This window comes from Dermacentor albipictus, chromosome 7 (assembly GCF_038994185.2).
Source record: "Dermacentor albipictus isolate Rhodes 1998 colony chromosome 7, USDA_Dalb.pri_finalv2, whole genome shotgun sequence".
NCBI classification, from domain to species: domain Eukaryota; kingdom Metazoa; phylum Arthropoda; class Arachnida; order Ixodida; family Ixodidae; genus Dermacentor; species Dermacentor albipictus.
Genome location: NC_091827.1, coordinates 102786990 through 102799043, shown reverse-complemented (window position 1 = coordinate 102799043; position 12054 = coordinate 102786990). Strand labels below are relative to the sequence as shown.

General features: G+C 46.3%; 1 protein-coding gene across 1 annotated transcript in view; it reads right to left on the bottom strand.

Annotated features, from left to right (window-relative positions):
* Positions 1–12054, bottom strand: part of LOC135913999 (neprilysin-1-like) — a 38835-nt gene that overhangs the window by 13221 nt on the left and 13560 nt on the right. The window contains exon 4 of the mRNA XM_065446700.2: positions 8291–8389. Coding sequence (XP_065302772.2) covers positions 8291–8389 — 99 coding nt within the window. The remainder of the gene's footprint in view (positions 1–8290; positions 8390–12054) is intronic.

The window sequence follows — 12054 nt, the reverse complement described above, 5'->3', positions numbered from 1 at the left end:
GCAGTGGGCGTAACTAGGCTGATGATGATGATGACTCATACGAAGCGGTCTATGATAAGCCTCTGTGTCGCAGTGATGTAGGGATGGCTCAACCCTTTCAGTGAATGGAATACTGGCTGCCGAAACTAATAGGGCGCGAACGGGCGAGGCGCCGCCTGCGATGTGTCGCACGTGAACAATGTTGTTGTACAGGGAAGTGGCGCCTCCGCAAACTGGAGCGACGAGCCTTTTTCCCGTAATCGGTGCAGCTCGCGGTCGTTTTGCTGGCTGCGGCCAAGAGCTTGGAAATCCAGAGCCACCACAGTGCGTCAGCTGCCTGGTTTTTGGTCCCAGAGATATGGAGGATGTCTAGAAAATTCGAAGATAAAGGAAAGCTACCGAAGGTCACGTTCGGAGCACGAGGAACAGTTTTACTTGAAAACGATGTTGAACGGCTTGTGGTCGGTCAGAATGTAAAAGCTATAACCTTCAAGGAAGAAAACAAAAATGTTTGACAGCGCAATAGACGGAAAACATCTCCCTCCCGAAGGTGCTGTAGCGAGCTTCTGTGAGCTTGAGGCGCTTTGAGAAGAAACCCAGCGGCCTCCAGTCTGTGCCGTCGTGCTACTGTAGTACTGCACCCGCTGCCTTGGTCGCCGCGTTTACCATAAGGTGAGTTGGGGCATCGCGCAACGGATCAATCAGCAAAACTGCCGTAGCTAACCGCGATTTGGCTTCCTGGAAGGAGTGCTCGTGCTCCGGGCACCAGTGGAAGGTAGGCAGTTTTTTGGAGTCGCGACAAAGCAGGACGGTATGCGGCTGACGAACTTGCACACAGGATGGTATGAAGTGCCTGTGAAAATTTATGAGCCACAGAAACTCGCGCTCCTTTCTGAAGGAGGTTGGAAAGGGGAAGCCATCGATTGCCCGCACCCGTGATTCCAGTGGCTTGATGCCTTGGGGTGAAATGCAATGGTATAGAAAATGCAGAGCTTGAAGTGCCAAAATGCATTTGTGCGGCTTTAGATATAGGCCGCGTTCATCCAGTCGCTCAGATAGAAGGCGAATGTGCTCTTTATGTAGTTCGTCTTTGTGGCTTGCAACGAGAATGTCGTTAAGGTAGACAGAAATTAATGGGAGTCCGCGCGTAACCTCTTCCATAAACCTTTGAAAAGTTTGCCCCGCACTCTTCAAACCGTAAGGCATACGAACAAACTCGAACAGCCCAAATGGAGTAGTGATTGCTGTCTGCGGGATGTCGCTGGGTTCGACAGGAATTTGGTGGTATGCGCTCATCAAAGCCATCTTACTGTACGATTTGGTTCCTGCGAGACGAGCGCCGAAGTCACATATGTGGGAAAGGGGATATTGATCCAGAGTAGTAATGGCATTCAAAGCTATGGTAATCACCGTAAGGCCGTCAGTCACACTGTCCTGCGTTGGAGCCAAATTATGGGAGAAGATTGGTCATTTTGTTGTTTCCCGTCTGGATGGATGAATGGATGGATACTATGAGCGCCCCTTTGGAACGGGGCGGTGGGTTGCGCCACCAAGCTCTTGCTACTATACTGCCTAATATCCTACCTAAGTTGAACAATGAAAAAAAAAACACACTGAACTACCACACCCAAATTTTCTGATCCCCTATTGCGAACTGTGCTTTTGTACGTCTCCGTCTTTTGTCGTTTCCCTACATTTCTTCCACCAATCCTCCAGTCACCTCTTACTAATGTCTATTGCGGACATGTTTGCTTTACCACTGCTCCCTCTGAACCCAATGGCTTCAAGGAGGCCAGTGGTGCCTAAATCGACCGCTGGGTAGACGTCTTCACATTCTCATAAAACATGCTCCGTAGTTTCCCTAGCTTTACCGCAGCAAGCACATGCGTCTTCTTCCTTGATATATCTCGCTTTATAGGTGCGTGTTCTAAGGCATCCCGATCTCGATACGAAAAGTAATGAGCTTCCCTTTGAGTTATCATAAATGGTTTCTTTCCTGATTTCGTTTTTTCCTCCTAAGTAGTTACTCATGGCAGGTTTCTTTTCCATTGCCGCCAACCATGAGGTTAATTCAGCCTCTCTGACTTACCGCTTGACCTTCTTTGTTGCTGTGTTGTCCATCCTACAGGCCGCATACTTGCTGGTAAGCTTCCTAGTTCTTTTCCTCCACTGTGAATCAATGTTTTTCCTGTACAGATACCTGAACACTCTCCCGGCCAATTTACTTTTTTCCATATTCCTCAGCCGTTCTTCATACTCAATTTTACTGCGAGCTTCCCTAACTTCAAAACTAGTCCAGCCCATATCACCCTGCACAGCTTCATATGTAGTATTCCCGTGAGCGCCCAATGCGAGGCAACCCACTGACCTTTGGTTCCCGTCGAGTCCTGATTGTACCCCTGATTTATAGCAAACAACCGCAGTTCCAAAAGTAAGTCCTGGAACCATTACACCTTTCCACATACCTCGGAGGACCTCGTACCTATTGTATCCCCATAGCGCTCTGTGCTTCATTATGGCTGCATTTCTCTTCCCCTTTACTGTTATGGTATTTTCCTGTGTTTCCATGTATCCATTGCCTTTGTTTATACATATACCAAGGTATTTATATTCTGTTACCCGAGGTATTTCTTGGCCCTGTATCTCCACTGTCTGTTCACAGTTTTCATTGAATACCGTAACACCTGATTTTCTAACAATAAATTTCAAACCTAAATTGTTGCCTTAATTTCCTGTCCACAGATATTAGCCAGACTTTGCAAATCACTTTGCTTGTTAGCTAGCAACATCATGTCGTCCACATAAAATAAACCTGGGAGTTGCTGTTCTATTACTGTACCCGCCTGTTCGTATGAGAGATTAAATCCGATATTACTTCCTTCTAGCGCCCTCTCCATCCTCACCATGTACATCATAAACAGCAGCGGGGATAAAGGGCACCCTTGCCTCAGTCCCTTGTCGATATGAACTTTCTCCTTGCTCCTCATCCCTTCCCATTCAACGCAAACGGTATTTTCTAGGTAAATCTCTCTTAAAAGCTGTAGACAATCGTTACCTAAGCCTTTCCCTTCCAGAATATCCCACAAAATGTTATGGTCTACGTTGTCGTAGGCTCCTGTAATATCTAAAAAGGCCACATACAATGGTCTGCTTTCTGCTTTTGATATTTCAATACACTCAGTAAGAACAAACAAGTTATCATCCAAACTCCTACCTATTCTGAAGCCATTCTGAAGCTCCCCCAAAATGCCATTATTCTCTGCCCATGCTTGAAGCTTTAATTTGATTGCCTGCATTGCTAGCCTGTATATTACCGATGTAATGGTCAGCGGTCTATACGAGTGAATTCTGTCTTTCTCACCCTTACCTTTATAAATTAAATTCATTCTACTTTTTCGCCGACTGCCTGGTATTCGTCTATCTTTTTAAGTTTTTTCCACTGCTTTCACCAGAGCTTCCTTACTTTTTGGTCCTAGTTCATTTACCAGCCTAACGGGAGCCTCGTCTAGCCCTGTGGCTGTGCTCTTAGGAATTTTCTCTTCCGCTTTCTTCCAGTTTAAATTTGTCAGCACCAGCTCCTTTTCCACTTGGGTCTCTTTCATGCTCTTTTTTTCATCAAGTACAACCTCGTCATTGCCTTTGAAAGATTCAGCTGTTGCGTTTCGGATGTAATTTATTGCCGCTTCTCCTTCCAGTCTGTTTTCATCTTCGTCTAGGATATGTTGTTGTATTGTTGACTTCCTGCCTAATAATTTTATGTGGTTTTAAAATATTCTAGGTGCGGCCTTCTTTTTCTCACGTATTTCTGACAACCAACGTTCACTTTCAGCTTTTAATTTTGCCTGCACCAGTATTTGAACCATAGACTTTTTCTCCCGGTATATTTCCCATTTACTGGTTACTTCATCCTGTGGCAACTGCGCCTTCTTTGCCTGCCTGTGCTCTCGAGATGCTTTCTGTCGTTCGGCGATCGCTTCTCGTATCTCCTTGTTCCACCAGCTTTTCGGCTTCTTTTTTCCTTTCCAATGAACATCTTGTTTCTCTTTCCGTATTTCTGTCATTATTACACTTAGAAGCTCACCATATACCCATTCTTTACTTGGCCATTCACCAGGTTCTTCCTCAACTCTAGTGCCTGCATTTGCTGTTTGTTCAGCGTTCAAATTTGGACTGGCCATTTTGCTCTCCTTGCTCTTTTTCCCAACTACATATCCCCTTTTCAAAATCATGCGTTTATGGTCACTCCCTATGGTGTTAAACCTTTCCTTATCGATGACCATTTCTCTCAACTTATCATGAATTCCTTCTGTCATCTGACAACAATCAATGGTCGATTGCCAATTTCCCACATCGCACATGACCTGTCCTTCACACTTAGACCCTGTATTCCCGATCACGAGGTTATGTTGCTCACAAAGGTCCAGCATTGACTTCCCGTTATTGTCGGTATAGCCATCTAAATCCTGTATGTGGGCATTCATGTCACCTAATAGGACAATTTCAGCACCGCTCCCGAAACCCTTAACATCAGCGCTTATGCATTCCACTAACTCTTTATTCTTCTCTGTGCAATTTTTTCCGGTCCACAAATACGTAACGCCCAACCAAGTTCCTTTCCCACTCATTGTACCTAACCAAAGATGCTCTTGACATTGTGAATTTACTCCTTTCCATTTGGCTTCCTGATGGATGAGCGTCCCGACTGCCCCTCCCTTTCTTTCCGACTAAGTTCTGTTGCACCCTTCCCAAACATGATTCTCAATAACTGGCGGCTCTTCTGAGTCTCTAAGGTGCGTCTCTAACGTGCTCTAAGATAGCGAGTCTTGCATCGTTTGGCAAAGCCACCTGGTGGCTGAGAGCTGCGGGTGTCAAGTGTTGGCATCGACGTAATCATCAACATGCAGGTTCGTTTTTCTTTTCTTTTTGACAAGGACTGCCATCTATCCCAAAACGTTCGCAACGCCTTGTCTACGGAAAACGCGTCATGAGGTGTCGCTACGAGCGTTTTTATTGTGAGGGCACTTGGAGTTCCTGCTAAAAATTCGCAGACGCCTATAAGGCATGACAATGTTAACACCTTTGAAGGAGACGATGCGCTGCGCTATATCACTGACGTCATTAGGATAGCTTCGGCAAAAAAAGACTGTGTAGCCCGGACTCACACAGATCCTGCAACAGAGAAGCCTCAGAGTTGAAAACATAACGTAGGAAATCTTTACTGAAAAATGAAAGCCGAAGGAAATGTCCCTAATAACAGGGCCGCAGGACCCGATTAATTCCCAATACACCTAATGAAACAGCTGGGTCCAAAGAGCAAGGCACTTCTGGCTAATGCCACGGAGCAAGTGATTAAAGCAAAGCAAATTCCATTTGGGTACATCAAGACGGTAAGTTGAGCCAGTTGGTCAGGATTCATCGTAAGGTGTGTGTGTGTGTGTGAAGGTTAGGGATTGAAACAGTGTTTTTTTCTTTAATCTTGTTCGTCCCGTCCTGTACGATGCACTCACCCGTTTTGCGGAGGCTGCGTCCTCGGAAAGAGCCGTTAAATGCTTTTAATGCAATCCCCTTTCAATATTCTTACGCCAAGCGATCAGATAGCGAGGAACTTTCTTAATTCACGCAAGAAACTCGGAGAGCCCGCTGGTTTTCGTTGAATAAAGACCTACAGAGCCAACATAGTTCACAGCGCGCACACACACCACGGGTGATGACGCGCGTCGCATGTTTCTGCAGCCAAGAGAAACTTCCGAATACTGTAGTTACCGCTGCACCGATAGGCGACATAATGGCTCCCAAACGACTTCGTATGCACTGATATCACGTAAATTTCGCGGTGAAAGAGCTAAAACATCTCCAAATTGTTCCGCAATACGCGACGGCAACACATTCAAACAGCGCTACGCCCGTTCGCACAAGCCAGAGGAGGAGGAAAGGCTTGCCGCACGCCCTTTCCTCCTGATGAAAAGGCCTGTACAGCAACGAGGACAGGGATTTGTCATGGGATATTCTCAAACACGAAGGCACAGATGAACAGCTTGTAGCGATGCTGTCGGACAGCCGCAAACAACTTGTATGGAAAGGCCGGGAATACAATGAAGTGGTCAATTTCAGCTAAGTCTGAAGCAAGGATGCCCTTTGTCCCCATTGTTGTTCACGGTTGATGTTACGAGCATACAAAGACGACTGGAAAATGGATATATTGATCTATCCTTACATCCCTAATGGGCAAAAGCTGCAACAAAAGAGGCCATATAACGTAAAACTATTCCAATCTGTTTTTATTCCAATTTCCTGTCGCCAAATTTACGTAACCACCGATGCGAGCATTGGAGGCTAGACGGGGCGAGTGGACAGAGTGTCTCGCTATGCAGTGGAGCTCGCCTAGTGAAATCACAGGTTTGCGGAACTGAACAGTTTCTATCTCGGCTATTATAGAGCCGATAGGAAAACTTTTTCCGGTAGAACGCTCCATTGAGGACACGTAGCAGTTTCCAACGTAAAACCACAAAGGGCCTGGTGAGGAGCCCTTTAAGGCGAAAGCTTAAATTATTAGCGAAATTATTGAATTAAAGCTTCCGACGCTACAGGACGAGTGAGCCCAACTCTCCTTCCACTGTCTAAAGTAGCCGAGCCGTCGTCAGAGACGCGCGCTGTGGTTACGGGCACTGCGCGCGTTCGGCGTGAATGTGGAGAAACGCGGATGAACTTGGATGGCGTCAGCTGTAGCTCTGTCCCATATTTCGGTCCATTGCCTCGTTGGCACCGATACAAAATAGCAATGCTATACCGATAAATAAGCTTACCCTGGAATTCTCGGTGGCCGAGAACTTTTCCCGCGGCACAGCGCGTATCCAAACGTTACTCAGTGTTTTCTCCGTCGGGGACTTAACACGTGCACCTTCGTGTCCCCGGTGCAGTTGCCGTGGCATCGCGGTACACATCATTTGCATGGCATTTCAGCGTCCTTCCTTTCACATTCCTAAAGCTCGCAGACATGGAAACACTCACAGCAACACGCAAAACACGAGCAACTGAACAGCGAAGAGGTGCGCGTCGACAAAGACGCACCGGGGAATGCCGATTCCCCGGAACAGTTGGGGGACTCTTCAGCCGGACACGCGATACTGCGACGTCGCGGGGACTGGCTGAACTTTTTTGCCACCTCATGCGACCGCCCCATCTGTTGACGTAGTGCTAGTGGAAATGGCTAAAACTAAAGACTTGTCCCTTTCCACTTGGAGTTGGCTATTGGTGTTGATCCGGACCACGTTCCTCGCTCGCGTGCGCGCCGCTCCTTCTCCCCCGCTAGGCTCGACCTAGCCTCGCCACGTCAGATTATACTGTGCTTTCACTCTTTCTCAGCTCTCCCTCCCCCATCTCGGCGAAGCTGCGCACGTCAAGAGAAACCCCGCGAGGTTCTAATAGCTCCACTTTAAAAGACAACAGAGATTTACAAGAATGTTAAGGAAGAAATTAGAAGGGAAAATCTGTAATATTACACAAAGAGAAGTGCCTTGCTATATGAGGCTCGAGCTGGTTCCATAAGGACAAACACACACCGGAGCAAGCCCTCGCAACAGGGTCAAACGTGTGTACTGCAAAGAAAGCCCGGAAATGACTCGCCACATCGTGGTAGAATCAATATATTCACCCAGCGAGACCCGTAGGAATCGAGTGTCCACCTTCCAGAGGCGATGGGATACAAAGAGGGTGGAAGGATTAACTGGTCAGCATTCGACATAACAAAGGATTAGTGGAGTGTTGGAATAAAGGCACCGTAGATATTCATATTGTTACGAGATGCTGCAGGAGTGAACGATAATGAAAGGACTGACGAAGACGACGATCGCCGATAGTCGTTCGCACGGGCTCCATCTTGTGTGCCTGTCTTCTGCCCATTGTATATATCTTGTAAATGTATTGTCAAGCGTCTTTTCTCCCAGTAACGTTTTGGTGGAGAGTGCGGATTTTTAAGGTTTCAAGATGGATCTACGCAGCGGACGCTCCTTGGCGGCAATATATAAACAATATAAACAGAGACATGGCAAGCGTAGGTCATGGTACAATATAGTGACAGCGGTTTTAAATAGAAAATATCGACATCAGAGGGGCAGAAAGGCTAGATGGCGATAAATGTAGTGAATCAAGCAGGCTAGGTGACAGTCGACGCCACGCGTAAAAGGGGATGCCAATAAGTACCATCGTCATCTGCCGTTCACGTCACCTCGGTAACCCGATGTTTTGTAATGAGCCCAATGAAATAAGCTAAAACATTGTTTGATCGCGTTCACCGTGTGTGGCGGATTCGCACCTTTTCTTTGGACGTTACCGTCCTTGAAGCTTCCGCTGAAGTTTGGTGGCCTAGGGGTTCTTTCGGCGGTGGTGGTGGTAGTTCCTTTGGAACAGTAGCCTGAAAAGCAAAAAATAAACAACACCCGTTCGTTACAGTGCAATGGAAAATAACGCTGCGACAAACGTTTCACGGTTGGTGCCTTGCCACACTTGGACGGGTCATGCATGCTCGAAAAAGGTAGACTTAAAAAGTAGCGGCGTAATAGTTAAGGGTAGTAAATTATTCTGTCAAAATCCCATTTTTCATTCATTTTGCGACAGAGGTTTGATTAACACAGAGATTTGAATAATAGGGAAGAAAATGCAGAGAAAAAAAACATTCTTGTTTAATTAAATTCCCCTACAAAGCTCAGCGCCGGCAGAGTGGAAGCTACTGTTAAGAATGGCGAGCTGTAATGCAAGATTGCCACCCAATTACGACCGGGGAACAAGACAGGCATCCCCCACTCTCCGTCGCTTCAGCTAAGATGCGTTCGATGAAGCGGGCTTTGTGCTGACACCGCCGCCATCCTCCAGCCCCATCGCCGTTGTTACGAAACGAGTTCGGCGGGCGAACTATTGTGCCCGAGCTCTCCAGCGCGTACCTGATCTGCTACGCGTGAGCAAGCTGCCGCGGGAAAGCCGTTTTCTGTTGCTTCCCACTCGCCCGACCGGGACGCAAGACAACGAGCTACCCACCATTGGCTCTGAGTTTCCCGGAACGGCGCCCCTCGGACGTCGGCGCCGGACATCGGAATGTGTGTGCCTATGTGTGCGTAAACTGACCGAGTGCATAACCGGTCAGTTTAACCGGTTTGTCAGATGACCGAGTGTATAAAAACTGCTGTGGTGCGAATGCTGGACACACTTCTCTTGAGCAGTCATGTTAGACTGATACACTACTCTCGTGCAGTCATGTTGGACTGATACTCTTTTTCTCAAGCAGTCATGTTAGACTGATTTAAATAGTGTAAATAAACCCATATTCCTCGTTCTCGATGAGAAGCAGTTCTTCCCTTCATCAACGTCCTCAGCGTGGATAAGTTGGACGACGGCATGGGCCAGCTACCTTCGAATTCATGCCGGACTCCAATCTTGACAAAGGATAACGAGCGATGGGATTGAGCCCCCAATCCTGACACTACATACCCGCGCGAGCAAATCAAAATTGGGCGAGAGTATGAGTGCCTTGGCAGCTTATGTGCTACCCTAAGAGCTTCGCCAGATCAGACGTGTAAAAGAAAGTAAAAATTGTAAGGTTCTACCAGCCAAAAGCACGATCTGCTTACGAAACACACCACATATGGTGCGAGACTCCGGAACGATTCCGACCACTTCTGGTTATTTATCCTGCACCTAAACCGAAGTACACGAGCGTTTTTTTCCCCAATAACGTTTCTTGGACTTAAAAAGTGCACAAAATGACTGCGACAGCATCTGGACCCATAGCCCATATGGCTGGTTGGGGATTTAACACAAAGGCTGAGTAAGTACAGCGTCAATTATCAAGTGCAATGTTAATATGAAAATTACAGCATCAATGAGAGATGTACAGAATATCAGGAGTAATTCGCGAGTTTTCAAGCTCTCCGAAAGAGTGAGTCTCGTAAGCCACGGTGCAATATTTGGCCGACATTTATTCAAGCTAGCCATATTGTACCAAATTTTTTCGCCAACAAAGGACATTGTTCGAAGGCCGTAAACATTGCGCACTATCGGCACATTAAGGTTTTTGTTCCGCCCGGCGACTGTTACACCTTGGTGAGAGTTCGGCATCCTGACGTCTGCAGGCATGTGTGAGCTATGACTACAATCTAACGACTTGTTACTACATGCAAATAGCGTAAAATAAACACCTTTTTCTTTCGCTCCTACTCCCGGACTTACTCATCCATTTGGACCAAAGGATTCTTTGCCTAAACGCTACCCCGAGTCTCAACAATGCTAACCACAGAACAATGTGAAGCATACGCGTAGCACTCTGCTTCTACGCAATATGTTGGGCAACACCCTCAGTTTTCCTTGTATTTAGCAATGATTTTTTTCGTCTAAACTATTCAAAAGTGACCTGTAGTTTGTTAACTGTAGTGCTTTAACTAAGACAGTGTCGTCTGTACACAGAGCAGTTTGTGTGTGGGTCAAGGAGATAGGATAATCATTGATAGGTTGCTCCAAGTACTGAACCTTGCAGAACGCGCATTTAAAGGAGTTTCCTGTCTTTTGTTGCCGCATGCTTGTACAAACTGAGTCCACCAATTTAAATGGCCGCGAAAAAATTTTGAGCTATAACTAAGACAGTGTCGTCTGCACACACAGCAGTTTGTGTGTGGGTCAAGGAGATAGGATAATCATTGATAGGTTGCTCCAAGTACTGAACCTTGCAGAACGCGCATTTAAAGGAGTTTCCTGTCTTTTGTTGTCGCATGCTTGTACAAACTGGGTCCACCAATTTAAATGGCCGCGAAAAAATTTTGAAGCGATCCTTCTAAATCTCGAGCGTAGGAGCTTCCACGGCGACGTATTGTGCTTCACTGCGTTGAAAGCCTTTTTGTATCTAGGACGATACCAATGATGATTTGATTATCGTTTAAAGCCGGGCTTACTTTGTCTGCCACTGAATTTACTGAAGTATCCGTGCAGTATTCCCTTCTAAAGTCATGTTGATTGGGGAGTTACTATACTGTATTTTGTAATAAAGTCTATCATTCTTTGGCTTTTAGTTACCTTCTGGAATCCGTGATTTGTACGATACTTACTAAAATGGTATATTCTGTATGCCTCCAGTAGTGAAGTGGTTGTAGGATAAGGGTTTTCAAATGCGCGTTCTTATTATTCAATTATCAGTTGAAGGAAGGGAGGGGGGTGGCTTATGCAGACAGCTAGTTTCTTATGAATAAATTAGCCTTACCTTAAATGCTAATAAATGCCGCACAGTTTTTTGTTTTCTGTCAATGTAAATAAAATTTCCAGCCAATAACAGGCGTCAGGTATCATGTTACTGAATGTGCAACATGACGCCTAGCGCTAAAGCGCCTACGTACTTGCAAGATTTCTTACCGTCGATAGCACCCTTCAAGAATATGGCAAAATATAAACAGTTTATGTGCGTCCGCATGGCTGTTAAAATCACTTGTCATTTACTTGCGAAAACGTGCGCAACTAGAAATGTTGCCGCAGTTATAGTGTTCACTGTTGGGCACTACCTGGGCTTATACGCGACGCTTTCATTGTGCCCCCAGTATCCGTTATGGGGTCCCACCTTTTCTTTTGAGCTGGTCACATTCTGAGGTTCCTTTGAAGCGTCAGGCCCGGCATGCGCTTCCAGCAGAGGCGCTTTCGTTGCATGCGGGACCAGCGCAATCTGGGGCGCTATAACGTAAAACTAGTCCAAACTTTTCTATTCCAATTCTGCTATCAGCCCCCCACGATTGGTCAAAAACATTTTTCGACTACGCCCACTTCACCTGTCTGTCACGCGACGTCACAAAAACGACGATACCGTCCCATCTGATATGATGTGTACACGCTGAGTATGCATGATTTGAAAGAAAAAAGAAAAACTGTTATTTCTAATTCGACCCCTTTTCGCCATTAGCCATAGGCTATTGGTAAAAAGATTTCGGGCTGCCCCCACTTCACCTGCTTGTAACGCGACGTCACAAAACCACACAAACTCACCGCGTCAAAGTTACGTGTACACGATAAAGATGCATTAATATGCCGAACAAGACTGAATTTTCTTCG